At 41.4% G+C, this 20,557-nt stretch overlaps 1 protein-coding gene across 1 annotated transcript; it reads right to left on the bottom strand.

Moving 5' to 3' along the window:
- Positions 1-1,694: 1,694 nt before the first annotated feature.
- Positions 1,695-16,063, bottom strand: LOC124275643 (neuropeptide Y receptor type 5-like). The gene is made up of 2 exons (XM_046711247.1): positions 15,802-16,063; positions 1,695-3,299 (listed from the first exon to the last, which is right to left on the bottom strand). Exon 2 carries the CDS (start codon positions 3,283-3,285, stop codon positions 2,086-2,088), a length of 1,200 nt encoding a protein of 399 aa, XP_046567203.1. The 5' UTR covers positions 3,286-3,299; positions 15,802-16,063; the 3' UTR covers positions 1,695-2,085.
- Between the last annotated feature and the right edge of the window lie 4,494 nt (positions 16,064-20,557).

Below are 20,557 nucleotides of genomic sequence, written 5' to 3'. Positions count from 1 at the left end.
GTTTTACGCCATACTCGGCACTATTCCAGTTACATGGCGGCGGTCTGTAAATAATAGAATCTGGACAATCTAGTGACCAACAGCATGAACATCAATCTTCACAAATGGGATACGATGACATATGTCAACCAAGTCAGCGAGCCTGTCCACCCGATAAGTCGCATCTTACGGCAAGCATGGGTTACTGAAGATCACTTCTTACCCGGATCTTCACGGGTTATGTTTGGTATTGGAAGTCACTGTGTTAGGCAATTGCCTTTTTCAAGACGTTTATCTCTGTACAGTGAATTTTCATCAACTCACGAATATCAACTGATGGTGTAAAGCAACTCAACTAAATCAGATGGTTTCGATAAAATCTGTACCCAGTATAGTTTCTATCGTAAACGTCTACTAATGACTGGCACTGATGGCCGAAGGTTTTCCCGTGTTTGTGCTATAGCTATAATCATAACAATTATTTCGTGAATTACAAATTTCTCAGAAATTTACGACGATCATTGCTGTTTAACGCCGCAGTCAATAATCTTCCAGCTATATGATAATGGTCTGAAAATAACCGAGTCTGACCAGGCAGTCCAGTAATTGGAATCATAGCCTGGTTCTACGAGGGTTACGATGACATACATACGTCAACCCATTCAGCGAGCCTGACCAACCGTTCCCGTTTTAGTCGTCACTTACTACAAGCAATTAAATTGTCCCAATAAAATATACATTCCATTCAACTTGAATCGATATGTTAGGATTTCCAACCAGTGTTTCTTGATTTCAGTAAACTTTGACATTTAGCTCTCTTCAAATAGATCCTGCTATTTATCAAATGTCGTTATCATATCTTGCTGTTTTGGGGTAGTGGAGCGGTTAAAGGGTTCGCTCGTCACGCCTTAGACCCAGGTTCGATTCCCCACATGAGTAGAGGTATGAAGCCTGTTTCTGATTTCCTCGGGCCAGAGGGACATTTCATGTCCACGGTGTCATTCATGACCACTAATCCTTTACGTTACGGAAATTAACGAGATGTGTTGAATGTCTCCCACTAATTAGACACAATGCATATGAAGCCCAATTATGATGTCCCCAGGCGTAATATTGCTGACACGTGGCTAAGAGCGGATTAAGTTCGTATTCACTGTCACTGCTATTATATTACCATAGACCGCTTTCGTCGTTGACTATGTTAATAATAACAATCACTTTACTGTCTAGAATCATAGGGACGGTTGGGGTAGCCACGTGGTTAAAGCTTTCGCCATCGGTATACTTTTAAACTGACCCGGGTTCGATGCCCCACATGGGTACAATATGTGAAGCCCAATTCTGATGTCCCCGCCTTGATACTGCTGGAATATTGCTAAAGATTGCTAAAGATTGAAGAAAACGACACACATCCGCTCAAAGCGTAGCTAATCATATCCAGTAGACGTACCCATAGTGAGTGAGTTTGGTTTTACGTCGCTCCAGCAATATCACGACGGGGACACCAGAAATGGGCTTCACAAATTGTACCCATGTGGGGCATCGAACCCGGGTCTTCATCGTGACGAGTAGACGCTTTAACCATTAGGTTACCCCACCGCCCACTTCATACCCAGAACAAGCTCTACTCGACAACTATAATGAGTTGACCTTCCCATGATTTATAATGGCATCAAGGTCATATCGTATTCACGTCAAAAATATCAACACTTGCGTTAAGTAAGCAGAACGTATAATTATGTACATAAATATGTCATGACAATATGTCGATCTGATGCCAGTAGTCAATTCACAGAACCTGGAACCTCTATCTGACATTTGAAAAATACATAAATAAAAATATCATTCTTTTCTTTTTACATTCCAGTTGTCTTTCCCATATACTCTGCAATAACTATGTTTGTATACATGTGCATTAGTCATTATAGGTGGAAACGTTTGAGTCCTTGTAATGGGAATGTATTTGTCCAACGAGCTTCGCGACACTCATCTGAAACTGAATTAACAAAGTTCCAGTCTTGTGCACTTTTCCAAGGAAAATGTTAAATGTTTTATATTGCACATGCCTGGCAACGAGTTTTCGTATTTCTTATTCGGGTGAGTTCGTTATTTCTCTACTCTTGTGCCCCAATTCAATGGACTCAAAGAATGTTTTATTTTGTATTTCGTTGCCTTGGAAACCTGCCACAATGAAAACATGATTGGTAGAGACCACGACCCCAGGTAGCCAATGAGAAGCAATGTCAGATACAACACGTAATTTCCAGGCTCTTCATTTCCGGCAAGAGCCTCGATCTGATAATGAATATAAAATGGCAGCCACAGTAAAGCGAACACAGCTGTGATATATCCAAGGAACTTTTGCATTTTCGTGTCGTCCTTCAGCATCGTTTTCTTGCTTGTTACTGGTGGCTCAACTTGGGGGAGCGGTTCGAGTGTTTGCTTGCAACAGTCATCTTGCTCTTTTTCTAACATTAAGGCGTTCGAAGCCTTGAGATCCTCGCAATCCAACATGGCAGAATTTGGGTATTTGAGATTGTCCTCTTCATCGTCCTCCTTCTCACTGACCCGGATGTTCATTTCCATAGAAAAAGAATTAGTTTCCGGAGGAAATTCTCGTTCACGTGACTTTATCCTCACTTGGACTAAAACAGCTAGCACCATTATTGCAATGAACAGAGCCACATAAAACACAAAGAAAATACTCAAAACATATTCTTTGTTTTTCTCTTCAGCACCGGGACGAAGTACACAAATTCCGACTCCTTTGAAAGCAGACCCCAGCACCGGATGTAGGTCTATATATCTTTTAAAAGCTGCATGTGGCATTAGGATTGCTATCGCCAACAGCCATGACGTCACGTTGCATGTCCACGCAGGAATAGGGCTTTTAGCGTTGTGAACTATTTTCAAATAGCGGAACACGAACAGTGCAAGAAGGCCAAAGACAGTCACGTGAATGGTACATGGTAGTAGCACTGGCCACACAAAACATAGCAGACTGCCGAGTCTCCAATCCTTCACAAAGACTGTAGTTAATATCAAAGGTAGAACAATCATACACCGCACGACTTCCACAACGGCGAGATTCGCCACCAACTGAAACACAGATTGTTGATACAGACGACGGCGTACGACGATGACAACCAGTGCGATGTTGCTGACGATGCCGACGACACCGACGAGGATAAAGAAAGAGGCAAAGGGACGCAGGAGATCCCGTGTAGACGCTCTGAGAACTTCGGTGGAGTCGTTGTTCCGGGACAACCACGTCCGCACCAGGTGCGAGTTAGGGTCGGTTGCCATGGTTACTGATGTTCCTGAAAGAATATCGATAAACCATAGTTAGAAAATGAACACTGGTATTAATTCACTCACTTTCTTTTAATGAGTTGATTTATGACTACAAGTGAGTCACATCACAAAGAGGAAACACAATAAAATGGAAGATTTCCTTAACTTGTAGATCGATTGTGTGAGCTACAATGTAATATTACCCATATTGGGACATGCACGGTGAGATAGCTGCGCGCTGCTTCCGTGCACAACAGTACAGAGACATTAATCCGTGACAACGGCGACATGACTATTGATCTACGTGGTATTTTACAAATTAGGAATTATGCAAAACGTTATAAATCTCTCCTCGCTTCTTCAGACAGTTGATCACAAGCTATTACACCGTTCCCATGAACACATATATCGAGGATCAATGAAGTGGATGCACACCATGAATATATTACTTTTTATGATCATACAACACCTAGCTGAATATTAAATATTTCTGGAAGATGATGGATAACCAGGACAAAGGAAATGGTCCCACAGTGAACATAGATATGCATACATGCTTAGACAAAAGGGTTTGCTATATGTTGTGTGCCTGAAACAAGTGGATTGATTAATGGGATCGAGATTCTTATTGAGTGAGTGAGTGAGTTTAGTTTTACACCGCTTTTAGCAATATTCCAGCAATATCACGGCTAGGGACTTCAGAAATTGGCTTCAAACATTGTTCCTATGTGGGGAATCGAACCCGGATCTTCATCGTGACGAGCAAACGCTTTAACTACTAGACTACCCCACCTACCCTTCTTATTGAGATGATCTGTACAGTATAGTATCTGTTCCAGAACAGCATTCCAGTGTTCTCTAGTCATTTTGAAAATCCGGGTTCGAACCCGTGTGTACAATATTATGTGTCATTCCATGATGTGCTAGCATTCTATAATGGCTATCTTTGTCACACTATCAGGTTATATTGTGAGCATGATAAAATATATGATATAAAAGCAATACTTCAGAACAGGTTATATCTTGATGGATATTAAATTGTCACCTTGGCGACAGCACAATGGAACAGGGAAACCAATAACTTTTGCCGAAACTGGCATTCAATATCATCAGTTTTTGTACCAGCTGATTATGTCATAATGCAATGTCATCATATTAAATATAACCTAACGGTATTTAACACGAATCATGTCACGTTGCGGTTGGCCCAGTCTTCAAAGCGCAGTCGCCTCGATATATGAAGTAAACGCCTTAACTTAATCAAAGGCAAACATACATTCATCAATTGGTTGATTCCAGTAAAACCCGGACGCCAACTACATGGCATCATGTCCAGCATGAAACACGTGTGAACGTCTCTGATATCTCAAGACAAACACATGGTGGTTCCATGTGATATATCGATGTCAAGGAGCGCAAGAACAAATTGTGAGATCACGGCGAAAAACACACACATCCTGAATTTCAAGACATTGTAAACGCCACCAATCAAGGAAGACACACAAAATGGAAGCTCCATAAACCATGGGAGACACACACATGACATTTAGAAATCACGCGAGACAGAAACGTTCCATTACATTACAAGTCTTTCTCTTCGCTAATCAGTGTCAAATGCCCCATGGCTGTTCTGGCTAGTCAGAGTTCATTGGTCGTATTGTGGTCGGATACGTCTCTCGCTGCAATCACACCAGCCAAAAGCGGTTTACATTTGAAGGGAAACATGGTAATTGTAACGGCAATTTGCCAGGAAACAAAGATAACATTAAAGGCATTTTTTCCAGATGAGTTCTTCAGTTCCGATACTGCTTTTTGTCTGTGCTGTGGACATGGTTGTGTCTTCTTTGTTCCATATGAAGTTTTATGGCTCCTGCTATTGGGAAGGTATAAGATGTGTAGTTTGTAGTTCTTGTAGTGACGTCGTCTGTAATCGGAGATCTTTAAACGATTTCTATTTGATGGCAATAACGGTGATTATTTGTAATCGACGAAGATTGAACGTCGGGTATGTAAAAATGTTATCTTTGAGAAGAACTTCACTGTATAGCGATTGAAGGAATTATTGAGTTATTGCAGATGACCATGGAGAGGAAGATGGTGAAGAGAAAGAGGGTAGGAGGAAAAAAGAAGAGAAGGAAAAGAGAACAGTAGATGGGGAAAGGAGAGGAAGGGGAAGATAGAGGAGGAAATATGGAATAGGAGCGGATAAAGATGAAGGAGTTAAAGTGGAAGAAAATATAGAGAGGAGAAAGAGGACAAAAGAAGGGACAAAAAAGGGAGGGAAGAGAAAGAATGAGGCTTTAAGGAAGACAAAGGTGGTGGAGAAAAGGTGAGGGGGGAAGTGGGCGTATAGGTGGATGAGATGAGATAAGTTAAATAGAAAGCTTAGGGGAGGATGAGGAATACGACAGAAGAGGAGGATGTAGTCGGATGGAGGATGGCGAGGAAAGAAAATAGTACCTCATATGACTTGAGAAGAGAAGGGATTGAGGAGGAAGAATAAGAAAATGGGAGGGGATGGGGAAGACGACAAAGGGGAGAAAAAGCGAGGGAAAAAAAGCCAGGGGAAAAAAGAAGGCGCAAAGGTGGATGAGATGAGGGGAGAAATTAAGGGAGGGGTTAGGAATAGGAGCGAATGAAAAGAAGTAGAAAGGGAGAAAGACGAGGAAAGGAGATAGAATCTCATACGACTGGAGCTGCTGGAATCTAACTCGATTTCAAGGATAAAATCCATTTTTACAAGGTTGGAAGTCATCCATGTTGACATATTGCTTTGTAGATAATATTTTGCTGTGCATTAAATACAATATAGAACAATATATGAAACAGATATGGCGGTATCACTGCTCGCTTTTATTTCCTGCTCAGGTGGGTAATTCAGTGGAATCGAATTGAACAAAGTGAAGCAACTGAATGAAGTAACGTCTCTAGGCATATGTCACTGTGCGTTGTAGATTAACCTGGCAGCTACACAATGGGTTCTGACGTGTTGCCTTTTTTTATTACGAATGTTTTGGGTTTTTTGTTTTTATTGCACACTTACCTCTGTAAACGTACTCGAATCGGTACTTTTCTGAGAAAGTGTAATCCCAAATATAACGTGTTACACTATATTCGCTATTTTGTTCCAAGATGAGATCGAACAGTGTCTGATCATTGTCGACATGATGTCATTGACATACTCACTTCGTTAAAACACTAGCAATAGAATTTTATAACACGTATGAATCCTTTAGACAAGAATATTTATTTTATTAATTAATTTAAATACAATGTCTTGCAAATGCAAATCATGAGTTCATTGAGTCACATTTGACTCATATATTTTTTATCAGTAGCAAAATGTTCAAACAAAACTTCCAGCGTGCTTATATAAAACGGTTGTTCGCCGGAACACAAATAGGCTTACAATTACACTGGAAACACAGCCATGACACGTGTTCCGTACCGTGCAAGAACAGTATGTAAACAAACCAGACAATCAAGTGATGGACCAGAAATTCCTGTTACATTTACTGATTTTGTTGAAACTGAAAAGATGTAATTTTGATTTCACCTGCTGTGAACAAGTGCAGGTAGTTTGCTTGTAAGTAAAGAAAACCTTTCTTGAAATATTTAGGTTATGCGACACGATGGTGGTCTATTTAAGGGTATCGGGATATTGTTACCATTTAATTGTCTATAACTTCTTGTGGATAGTGATTGAATCAACAGAGTGTTCATTAACGTGAACTCAGGCATGATTCTACATCGTGATCATGACTTTCAACAAAATAAGCAATGAGTCATGATGCCTCACTTGAAAAGCCTAGATAAAACCACGCTTGTGGAATCTTTGCAGTCTGTTAATGCCAGACCGCCTCCGTGGTGTAGTGGTTAGAGCGTCCGCACGGAGAGCGGAAGGTCGCGGGTTCGATCCCCGACCGCGTCATACCAAAAGACGTTAAAATATGGTACTTGTTGGTCCCTGCCTGGCGCTCGGCATTAATGGGTACAACAAGGACTGGTCGGCTCGGAGTCAGTATAATGTGTCTGAGTGGGGTATTCATGCTTCACTGCGGCATGGTATCTCAGTGGGCTAGCACTATAAAACCAGCTTAAGTGTGGGCTAGTACAAGCAGCTGCACATACACATACACGCGCATGCACGTCGTCATATGAGCAAAATATTCTCAAGCACGACGTTAATTTCACCTCACCCTACCTCACCTCACCTCACCTGTTAATGCCCGGTTTGATATTGTTGTGGTTTATATGTAAAACGATCCACTGCCACTTTGTATAATCACGTCCACATATTCAAATCAGTGTGAGCCTAACATCATGGTGCTGAGATCAGTGAGATGCGTTGTGTCGAGCCACATCTGTCTCGGACGTATACGTCTCGAATTATACTTATGGTCCCAACTTATTGTTTCTTTGTTCGTTATTTTCGGTTGTGTCGTTATTCGGATAGCTCGATTTTAAGCAATTCCCCTCAACTTCGACACAGTGGTAGTTGACCGTAATTCTCTCAACCAACCTTCCCATTTGGCGTGTCACAGATTAAATCCTGGATCGGGAGTAGCGACGCTGCTAAATGCTAGTCGGAACTGGATCACAAGTTGGGTTCTGAAAGCCCTCACCAGCTGCCAGAGAGCGTGCTCTATTCCGCTGAATATATAATTGTATGTGCTGTAACATTAACTCTATTGAGGAATGATAATTGTTGTAAAACAATAGAGGCACTGTTCATCTCTTAATTATCCAATTGTCAATGCAACATTGCGACGTGATATTTATTATAATTCACACTGATGATTCTCCTGCAAGCTATATGTTACTCTAGCCATTACATTGTTAGTGGAGTTAAACGGATGTCCTGCCGTCAGATGTGCCGAAAATGACCTTTATGTGGGGATAATATTGTCCTGTCTGAACGCTGCCAGGTGCACGGAGAGAGACATAACGGTTGGCTTATTGTTGCAGTGTGCGGTTAACGGTGTGGATGTTCCTTGTTTCATCAGAATATGCTAAGTCCTTTTATCGTGTAAGAACTAGTATATCCCAATGTGAATTCACACAATGTGAATATGTCTGTTTGTTTGTCGTTTAACACCGCACTCAGTAATGTTCCATCTCTATAACGGCGGTCTGTAAATTATCGTGTCTTGAAAAGACAATCTAGTAATTGAAATCATGCGCAGTGATCTCTGCAATTGGGAACCGATGACATGCATCCACCAAGTCAGCGAGCCTGAGCACCCGATTGGATTAGTCGACTTTTACGACAAGCATGGGCTGCTGAAGACAAACTCTACCCTCGCGGCTTGTATTTGTTCTTAATTTGATCTTGATTTCAGGGACTGGTAACAATCATGTACATCATTTCACAGCAATAACAATTTTGTGAGTTGACAATAATAGTGATATAACCTGTTTAGACTTGTTTACATCATCAAGACTGAACATCAATGTAAGTACTGCAGATTTGTGAATTTACAACGTATATACATTTCTGAGCTACAATATCAAAACAACATCCTGTCAATAAGTATCAATGTCCCCATGAATTATATTATTATCATGATACCGACAGTTTGGTAATGGACACAGGTACACTGGATACAGGGTAGTAATATTGCATCTGACATCGCTCTCTCTTTCTTTATTTCAGTTCTGTTTTTTTCTATTTTAACTAGGAAAAATGAAAACACTCACGTTTAAACCTGCATTCCCGACCCGGAACCACCAATCATTCTGATCCTGGTAGCCCCTTGCTTCTTAGTGACAGATATGTCAAATTCTCACCCATACAAGAAGACTCGTCTTCCCAAATAAAAAAGGTCCATTTATCCCTCATAGCTCTCCTTATCCACAGAACCAGCGTTTATTTGCATGCCAGAGGCCGGATTACCCAAACCCTCGTCCTCTGCAACGACCTCCCCTCTGCCCTCCGCAGGTGATGATGTGACGAGTGGTGATTATATTGCCATCAGTATCAGCATCTGCCAGACCTAAATGGCAGCCCATCACGATGAAACCTGGCCATCATTCTCCTCCCTTATACCAGCAATCTATTTCCAGGAACACTCCAAAGTATTCCGTTCCCTAAGTAGTTAATGACCCCTGGTTTCACCCGGCCTATTAGCATCCAGCAGGGTAGTTACCACAGAGTAATAGGCGGACCAAGCGCGCTGTTTCCCAGCGCTTAATTTTCGCCCTCGATAAAATGATGGTAAAGTAAGGGCTCCACTCATCTCTCAATCAATACATCTGTGGCGACAAATACCATCTCTCTGAACTAACGGTGGAAGGTTGCGACCGGCCTTGACACGACGGTCCAGAGAGACGGACAGCCTTTGAGTCATTTACCTGGATGACTGTAGGCTTGGAGACGTCTAAACAAGATTAGACGAGAGACAATTGACAATACCAGACATGTTTGAAGTAATTAAATCACGCCATGTCTTCAAATTATTGTCTCTTTCTTTAATTATTGAATTTAATAGTTTCTGATTACACAGAGTCGATGTCTTTTAGCATAAAGTGTCGTAGAACAAAGTTGCTCTTCAGATTTGTATATACAGAACGTCCAGTCTTAAGATTGTCCTTAACCCATGTCCTACTGTCAATAATCGTGCCTGAAGTTGACTGTTGGGATAATGTCATCCAGTATTTGCAGGTATATTGGAAGGTATCAGAGTAAGAATCATTTTAAAGATACTTTAAGATTTCAGGAAGCGATAGTGAGTGAGTTTAGTTCTAGCAATATTCCAGCAATATCACGGCGGGGAACACCAGAAATAGGATTCACACATTGTATCCATGTGGGGAATCGAACCCGGGTCTTCAGCGAACGATTTAACTACTAAGCTACCCCACCGGCCCTTCAGGAAACGATATATGCTAAAGCTTGTACTAGAGCAGAAGAACCATAAAATATAGAACGTCAGTGATAAAGAATATCCAATCTTGACCATCCTCAGAAACAAATTCCATTTGGTGTACAGAACAAAATAGCTGTGATAATTATATGAAAGAAATCACTGAAAATCAGTGATGACACCATGTGTTAATGTACACCTGTAAACATCTGTTAAGGATTTGTTTGTATATATCCAGATGAGACTGACTGGCCTGATTGACTGATTGACATTCTAGTCCATTTCCGAATCCTTATCAAGACATCATTATATACCTCTTAACACTTGGTTGTCGCCACTTCAGCTGTAAAACCGTTTAGAAATCTACATTTTGCATCGCTTAATGTCATACACATGAAGTTGTTATCGATACTGTTGTATGTTTGTTTCCTTGTGAATGTCACTCATTGCTTGAACATATCATCGTAATAATCGTCAGTATTGTATAACATGGAAATCTGGCAACGTTTAGTATCGTTAAGACGTTTTCATATACCGTTGTCATTGATTTCCTAAAAGTATAGAAAACATGGTTTTCCTATCAATTGTTTCATAGTACATTACTGCATCACCTCCTTGGTGTAGTGGTTACAGCGTCCGCACGGAGAGCGGAAGGTCGCGGGTTCGATCCCCGACCACGTCATACCAAAAGACGTTAAAATATGGTACTTGTTGGTCCCTGCCTGGCGCTCGGAATTAATGGGTACAACAAGGACTGGTCGGCTCGGAGTCAGTAAAATGTGTCTGAGAGGGGTATTCATGCTTCACTGCGGCATGGTATCTCAGTGGGCTAGCACTATAAAACCAGCATAAGTCTGGACTAGTACAAGCAGCCGCACATACACACGTATGCACGTCGCCATATGAGCGAACTTTTCTCAAGCACGATGTTAAATCCAATTTCACCTCACCTCACCTCACCTCACCTAGTACATTACTGAGGAATGAAACGCAAACAATAAACAGGTTCCAGGTAAAAAATGACAATTGATACATTTGTGACAAATACGGTTAATATGCCATCTTTGAAGTAAACGGATGCTATAGAAACTAGGACTCCAGTTGACCTTTTGTGGGGAAAGCAGTATCCCCTCTGAACGCCGCCGGAGGCTCGGGGAGAGATAGGGGGAGCAGTAAATCCGTGTTAATAGCATCGCTTCCCATACTAATCAACATAAACATTGATGTAGTGTAAGAACTATGCCAGCCTAGAATGTGGGCCATGCTTATAAAGAATCACCGACAGATGTTCAAATTGACGCTTCTTGGAGGATTGCGTCAACGTCTTGTGATGGGTCAGCTCTCCAGCAAAGCCATGCTATATAGTAGCTGCTATATTATACAGTAACCACTATGTTCTGAAGTAGTGTGCTTTGTTAAACGGGACGTATTATGCTCTCACGTAATTACTATTCTCTATAGTAACAGCCACGCTCTTACGTAATTGCAATGCTATGTAGACACTGCTATGCTCTCAAGTATAATACCCATCAAAAGTTTAGACTCACTTAAAGTAAAGCATTCACTATATGTTATGTTATATATTTTTACATCGAACACGAATTTCTCCACTAACTTTGGGGAACCAACTGCAAACTTTATGCAGATGAATTGCACGAGGATCATGGATCAAATTGCTGAAAAGCATTTTCAAATATCGTGCATGTGAACAGCTGCGTTGTGGTGTAAACTTTTGTTAAGAATTCGCCAATTTTCACTCAGTTTCATCATTTTTTGAACTCATGGCAATAATCCTTTCAACGTTACGAATATTTATTTTACAATACATCAGTTCATGTGTAAACAGTACCTTTAAACAGGATGGAAAAGTTTGTTAATCTAGTTTAGAACAGTTGACTTATGTAAGTGGCTACATTTACACTAGTGAGTCTAAAGTTTTGATGGGGAGTATAGTTTGTTTTGCTGAAAAGAAGCTCTTATGTTGCCACATACTCGCTGTGCTCTAAAGTAATTGCTCAAGTACTTGCCATGCTTGTAACTGTTATTCTCTCAGGTAATAGCCATAACTTCCTGTTATTTGAAGTAATTTTCCTGCTTTACACTAACTGCTATGATAGTAATTTCTATGATATATAACGTGAAGATTCGGTTAGAATTGATCTTCAGCAACCCTTGTAGCAAGAGGCGACTAACAGGACTGGGTTGTCAGGCTTGCTGACTTGGTTGACACATATCATCGTATCCCAATTGCGTAGATCGATGCTCATGCTAGTGTTCACTGGATTGTCTGATCCAGGCTCGATTATTTACAGATCGCCGCCATAAAGCTGGAATATTGCTCACTCCATAATATATAGTTAACAGTTTGCGCTCAAGTAATATATGTCTATGTCAAATAACAACGTATATGCTGCCAAGTAATTGCTATGCTGTATATCAACTACTACTGCCTCGTATTTACTTTCTTTACAACAGGTCCTATGTTATACACTGCAATGCTTTTAAGTACTTTCTTTGTCCTGGAATCTGCTATGCAATACAATGACTATATACTATCAGGTAAATCTACTCTTCAGTAATTGCCATATTCCACGGATACCAAAAATGTTCTCCAGCAACTACTACGCTCTCTTACATGAACAGGTCAGTTTGCAAGACAAATTACACTGTTTGAAAGCGCTTGTTAATGATTGCTGAATACGAGTGAGTGAGTGAGTGAGTTAAGATTTATCGTCACATCGGCAATATTTCAGCCATATCGTGACGAGAACATTTTATAATTATAGTAAAGATCAATAAAGTTAGAAATTCAAAAACCTGTTGACGAAGAACAGTAAAACTGCTGTATACGAAAACTCAATTAATTTTTTCATCACACATGAAATCCGATGTCACCAAAGAATTCGCTTATATTTTGCCTTTATTTCATAATTTGAATCGATAAAAGCCTGCAATAAATTTTGATAGGTTTACTTCGAACCGAAATCGAAACCTGTAAATATATGAAATATGAAACTTTACAGTGGTGTGGCTTCGTGTGTAAATGTATGGGCAGCAACCCCAGGCACCAACCCTATTGAAAATCCAGAAAGCCTTTGTCGTAATTACCGCATCCTCACCAAATTACACTGGCATGGCAACTACCAGACACCATCACCATGACAATCTTCCTGTTCTGAGTTCGACATAATAAACTGAATTTTCTTTTCAAAGGCTTCGTGTCGTGTAACTACTTATCCTCGTCAATTAGTGTAATTCGTTCTGTATATATACCGACCACTTTTACACATGACTATATGTTTGCAATGCGAGCCCGGCTTAACTGACAGTCGCTGTAGGGGACAGAGACAAGTATGCCCACTGTCCGACCTCTCCAATCTCCCATCAAAGTCAACATTATTGAAACAAACGAGAAGGATAAAACGAAACCAGTGAGCCTCCTTCTCTGATGTTCGTCTATTGATCTTTTCATCAGGATATTAAAACGAGAAGAAAACCCGTCAATCCAACCTTCATCGTAGGCATACCATCGTCTTTCAGAGACTGCTAACCTTATCGTAGGCATACCATCGTCTTGCTGAGACTGCTAACATCTTTGTAGGCATACCATCGTCTTACAGAGACTGCTAACCTCACCGCAGGCATACCATCGTCTCGTAGGCATACCATCGTCTTAACAGAGACTGCTAACATCACCGTAGGCATACCATTACTGAGACTGCTAATCTCAACGTAGGCATACTGTCGTCTCGTAGGCATACCATCGTCTTAGAGAGACTGCTAACCTCACCGTAGGCATACCTTCGTCTCACAGAGACGGCCGGCCTCACCGTAGGCATACCATCGTCTCGTAGGCATACCATCGTCTTACAGAGACTGCTAACCTCACCGTAGGCATACCATCGTCTCGTAGGCATACCATCGTCTGTCTTTCAGAGACTGCTAAGATCACCGTAGGCATACCATTACTGAGAATGCTAACCTCATCGTAGGCATACCATCGTCTTACAGAGACTGCTAACCTCACCGTAGGCATACCATCGTCTCGTAGGCATACCATCGTCTTACAGAGACTGCTAACATCACCGTAGGCATACCATTACTGAGGTTGCTAACCTCATCGTAGGCATACCATCGTCTCAGAGACGGCTGGCCTCATCGGAGGCATACCATCCTCTTACTGAGACTGCTAACATCACCGTAGGCATACCCTCGTCTAGTAGGTATACACTCGTCTTACAGAGACTGCTAAAATCACCGTAGGCATACCATCGTCATACAAAGACTGCTAACATCTTCGCAGGCATACCATCACAGAGACTGCTAACCGCATCGTAGGCATACCATCATTTTAGAGAGACTGCTTACCTCACCGTAGGCATACCATCATCTTAGAGAGACTGCTAACCTCATCGTTGGCATACCATCATCTTAGAGACTGCTAACCTCATCGTAGGCATACCATCATCTTAGAGAGACTGCTAACCTCATCGTAGGAATACAGTTATCTTAGAGAGACTGCTAACCTCATCGTAGGAATACAGTTATCTTAGAGAGACTGCTAATCTCATTGTAGGCATACCATCATCTTAGAGAGACTGCTAACCTCATCGTTGGCATACCATCATCTTAGAGACTGCTAACCTCATCGTATGCATACCATTATCTTAGAGAGACTGCTAACCTCATCGTAGGAATACAGTTATCTTAGAGAGACTGCTAATCTCATCGTAGGCATACCATCGTCTTACAGAGACTGTTGGCCTCGTAGTAGGCATACCATCGTCTCATAGAGACTGTTAACCCCATTTCTACTCCAAAGTACATTTCCGTGTTATTTTACATACTTCCATATAACATTTCCCAGCCAGCTTCTAGCGCAGATCGTCACTGACATTTTTTTCCTTCAGCCTTCATGATAAAGTGGAGAGGTTTTGTTTTCGTAATGGAATTCGTTCGCCCTAAGCTATTTCATTACTCAACGTTTTCGATATAAGATGCTTCTTCAATTTCGGAATTCAATCTATCAACGCTACTTGAGAAAATGAACTTGTGCTGATGGAATCTCCGGTCCTATAAAACGTCATTTAGAAGCTGTTCACGAACCCAAAGCAATAGGTTATCCAAACGCTCTTTGTCTGTTCTTTACGTTTGTTTAAGTGAGCCTCTCTCTGCGGAGTAACAGTGAACCTGATATTCATCCTTTCTATGGTAAAGACTGGATGTACAGCCTTATGCACAGCGATACTATGTACGTACTGGAGCTGTAGAGAATTGTTGAAGTAAATACGTCAAAAACTTGATCACTTAGTTCTATTTGAAGGATAGTAATTATGTCTATTTTAATGACCGGAATTTTGAGTCGGATATATATAAACATAAGATTCAAGGGAAATTCCACCACGTTTAAACGATATACTGAACGCGCGCTGAATGTAAAACCGTCACACACGATCGTGTCACCGTTAATTTAACGTCTCGATTTCCCTTCGTAATAACACGCAAGCAAGTTCAAAGCACTGTCGTGATAAGGTATACTGAACGAGCACGTTTCTCTTCTGATGTAAAGTATGTATGGCTTTCCAACATCAATTGCATCTCAAGCCCAACATCAAACGATAGCATCAATCGGTAGTGAACAATACGAACACAAAACACCTACCTGTAGCGACATTCTCCCTATATACAACTATGAGCGATGTAGTTCCCTCCACTGTCCCCGTTCGGACCAGTGTCGCCTCTCCCCTGCTCCTGGCAGCTGACTATAACGAACTCACGCGTCCCCACAAACCACCACGCGGATGTCAGCAACAGCAATTACAGCAGCCGCATCTGAGGGATCCCCGCTGCTATAGCGCCAGCGTATGGTGTAGATGCTCCGCCTTGAGGACTAGCTACAGCAGAAGGGCGAGACACAGGCTATACCTGTATGTAGGCAAACGATCTGAGCGCTGGGGATGAGATCTGAGCGTGTAGCTGGCGTTCATGAACTGCAGAGTTGAGACCGATTTGTCTCCGACGTGATGATTATGGCGTGGACAAACAAGTTAAGATTGGGGAAGCAGTCGAATGGGTCTCTTATGTCCACTTGGGATATTTTATTCATGGGCCCAAGATGTGGGTGTCTGCGGGACACTGCGGCGTCTCTATTGGAAACTGATGACGTTCAATTATTCTTGTTATTACAGTGTTTTATTCATCTCGAGTAGTAGCACACACAGTCTAGTTTTGTGAAGGTAACTTATTGATAGTAATAATGTTAAGTAAATTATACAACCTTGGTATTGCGTTAAGCAAGTTACATATATTAATATTGCGTTAAATGTATTACGCAATCTGGTATTGTGTTAAAGTGACTTACAACATCTGGTAATTTGATCGCACTCTCTCTCTCTCTCTCTGTCTTTGTGTGTGTGTGTGTCGCGCTCTCTCTCTCTCTCGCTCTCTCTCTCTGTGTCTTTGTGTGTGTGTGTCTCTCTCTCTCTGTGTCTTTGTGTGTGTGTGTGTCTCTCTCTCTCTCTGTGTCTGTGTGTGTCTCTCTCTCTCTCTCGCTCTCTCTCTCTGTGTCTTTGTGTGTGTCTCTCCCTCTCTCTCTCTCTGTCTTTCTCTCTCTCTCTCTCTGTCTCTCCTCTCCCTCCTCTCTCTCTCTCCTCTCTCTCTCCCTCTCTCTCTCCTCTCTCTCTCTCTCTCTCTGTCTCTTTGTGTCTCTCTCTCTCTCTCTCTCTCTCTCTCTCTCTCTCTCTCTCTCTCTCTCTCTTCTTAGAGACTACATATCTGCAAAGTTGAGATACCTGGGAAACTAGTACCAGTACCCGGGAACAACATTAAATACTTGGAACAACAGTCTTGAAAACAACAAAACTGTTTGAGACATCCAGAAACTCTAAGTGGATTTGGAAGCTGTCTGACACAGCAAGAATACTGGTCAGGAATCTGGGACGACGTCTGCAACAACTGAGACGCTAGTCATAGATCTGCGAAGCTGACAGTAGACATCTCTTTCACAGGACTAGTCATACTGACTCATTCATTAGGAAATTAACAATAATATTAGTAGCCAGTGTAAATGTGGTAACTATGAAACTATAATGTTAGTTATAATGATAATGTGAACTCACTGCCAACATTTGAAAAATACAGATATTAGTTATTTGAAGTCCAGACATCTCACCGTCGTTTACTCGATAATCTAAACAACTATTATGAATCCAAACAAGTGACAATAAAGACAACATTGGTGAACTGTGTATATACCAGTAGACAAATATCTAGTGCATATCAACCTGGGGCTCCTTTCACGAAGCAATCTTTACTATGGTTAACCTTAACTCCCATTCTTTAACATTGCACTAAGGTTACCTTAGTGACTTACGATCACCTTAGTGCTTTGTGAAAGGAGGCCCTGGATTCCAGATCACCAGTTATGAGTAAGTATGGAACGTAAAAGGTTAAAAACGTTCTTTTTTATTCCAAGAGAATGTAATTATTTCTTTCATATACGCTAACCATACACTCAGCATGCATCTGTTCAAATAAGCGCTTATCTGTACATCTGCAACCTATATATAATTCGTTTAAGCTTGTTGAATTCCATGTGCAATATTAAAGAAAACGGTTGAAGAAGAAAATCAACATGCATGAGCTGAATTGCAGCGTTATATTTTAACGTCGCGCACATTGCAATAAAGTTGACTATCCACAGAACTTGGTTTTCCTTAGCGGTGTAGTTTGGCCATTCTGGATCTAGTCTGTTCTGTTTGTCCATCAGGGAAACCAGATCCTCATGCGGTCCATATTTTATTCTGTTTCAATCAAAGTTGTAAACATGCTTGTGTCAACAGTCTACAGATCCGAAATTGATTCGCTTGTAATCCCCGGGGTTTGCTATCCTCCTATAAACAGCTGTATGTCCGGTACGGGAATTCTACAGTATTGGGCAACGGGGAAATCAATAGATCGATAAGTCTTATTTATAAATGTGTCTCATTAACCCCGAGTTAACACTGAGGGAACCAGGATAGCTGTGCTAATCAGAATATTGCTGGAGACAGGCAGGTTTGAGCGCCCACAGCAGATGAACTGATGACAGAGGAGGCTAGTTAGGACGCCCCGATTGCCTACAAATATGACAGTCAAGCAGGTTAAGCTTTCAGTGTCTCTGATAAGGTCACAGGCGAGTTGGAGTGCCTGCAGCAGATGTAAAGATGACAAAGATAGGCAGCGTGGGACGCGAAAGAGACATATAGTTGAAAGTATGGAACAGGAATTAGGCAATTTGTACACTCGACCTGTCTGATATGTCACAGAAGGCCGGCGTTTTCAGACACCAACAGCAGATATGGGATTTGAAAAGGGATTCCTGTGTTGAGAGTGGTAGTGATACATATAAACCAGGTATTATTACATCGTAGTGTAACAGAGACACACGTACTGACTATAACTGAACAATAAACAATAGAACAATACACACTTGGCTAGTGAACCAGTGCCTACTCAAAATTATTAAAGGAGCACGGTTGGAGTTTTAAAATATACTTTGTAGGTATTTTCTCGAATATGTGAATAGACGAATGACTATAATGACAGCTATTTTAATTAATTTTGTTATTATACTTTGATCACACCTTAATGGATTCGGTCTCATTCATTGATTTATTGATTATATAAAGATTTGCCCAGTCACCCACAGCGATATTGAAAATATATTATCCGAAAGACTGGTTCCTGGGTGGTTTTGCGCTATGTCATTTTTATGGTAATCAGAGACACATTATTTCCACGATGTAATTCAATGGATCTATGTTTAAATGTCATATCGCTCAGTGTTTTCATATTTCTAATATAAACACCTTTCATCTTTACACTGGGCAGGTGATAAAGCCATATATGACGTTTGCTTTCCGATATGACGTGGAACTCGGATAAAGATATTAGGAAGAACATAGACATTTAACATGTACCTTTAGTCTATGCTTACAGAAACAGGTTTATGAATTTAGCTATAACCCTCACCGAGGAATGCCTTGCTACACTTCCAAGCAAACCACGCTGGTGTGTCCATGTTGCCATCGAATACTCGTTATCATATGAAACTATCAAATGGATCTTATCGAGAGATTGATATGTACATACCATTAAGAAAACACATTTACTAGAATTGGTTTCAACTGTCCGAAACATCGGACGTTCCTCCTCGATCGCTATCATTACGCCTGATACGCATTAGATAGGCTCGTTTGAAATACCGAGTGAGCGATAAACATTACTATTAATTCAAAACACGTTTTTCCACTTATAGCGGGATTGATAAAACTGGGACATAAAACGACGGGAGCTGGTAGTATGTGCGAACTGACGCTGTTAGTGCGTAGGTATTTAGATTGGTTTTATCCCTAACGTGCAAATATGCATTTACGCAAGCACACGTGTAGTTGGTTGGTTTGTTGTTTTACGCCGCACTCAACAATATTCCAGCTATATGGCGGTGGTCTGTAAATAATCGAGTCTGGACCAGACAATCCAGTGATCAACAGCATGAGCATCGATCTACACAATTGGGATGCGATAACGTGTCAACCAAGTCTGCGAGCCTGACCACCCGATCCCGTTAGTCGCCTCTTACGACAAGCATGGGTTGCTGAAGACGGATTTCTAATCCGGATCTTCACGGGTGCACACATGAAGTGACCGAGCGAGTGAGTGGTTTTCCCCGATTTTATACAATACCGGTATATCACGCTTGTACTCACAATTCACTACTGAACGGAATCGAACCCTCTGTGCGACATTACATTTAAATGCATTAAAACCACTTGACCACGATTGTTTGCCGATTTTAGCAATATTTCACCAACATCACGATGGGGGACTACGGAAACGGGCTTCATGCATTGTATCCATATTGGGAATCGAACCCGGGTCTTCGGCGTGATAAGCGAACGCTTCAACCACTTCGCTACCCCACTGCCCCTTAACTACTTTCACGATGGCAAGACAATTAAGTGATGAGACAATTAAGGCAGCCCAATGATTATATAGACATGGAACAGAAGCGGCATTAGCACCAGCTACGGCACATGCAGTGTAAGTGCTCGCTCTATAATGTAGTTCCTTATAACCTCGTAATAAAGTATTAGAGTTCATGAACGCGTAAAGCGCGATAATGCCAAGGAAATTAAATTGAATTACACACTCAACCGCTGTCACAAAACCCCTAGCTTGCATCTTTTGGGAGAGGCTGGTCTGAGTTATAGGCCAATTCAATTGAAGTCATCAGTAAAACGCATCAGTCTGATGGACTTGTTTCAGATTTGTGAACTGTCCGTCATCAGTGTAAAGCACGGAAGTGTTCGCCAGCATGTAATAGACGTCTATCAGTCAGCGTCATTACCGGGACCACGACAGGATACACAGATCGA

This window comes from Haliotis rubra, unplaced genomic scaffold, assembly GCF_003918875.1.
Source record: "Haliotis rubra isolate DU_JTF1 unplaced genomic scaffold, ASM391887v1 Scf200, whole genome shotgun sequence".
Lineage (NCBI taxonomy): Eukaryota > Metazoa > Mollusca > Gastropoda > Lepetellida > Haliotidae > Haliotis > Haliotis rubra.
The sequence above is the reverse complement of the archived record's forward strand: the minus strand, read 5'-3'. Positions and strand labels throughout refer to the sequence as shown.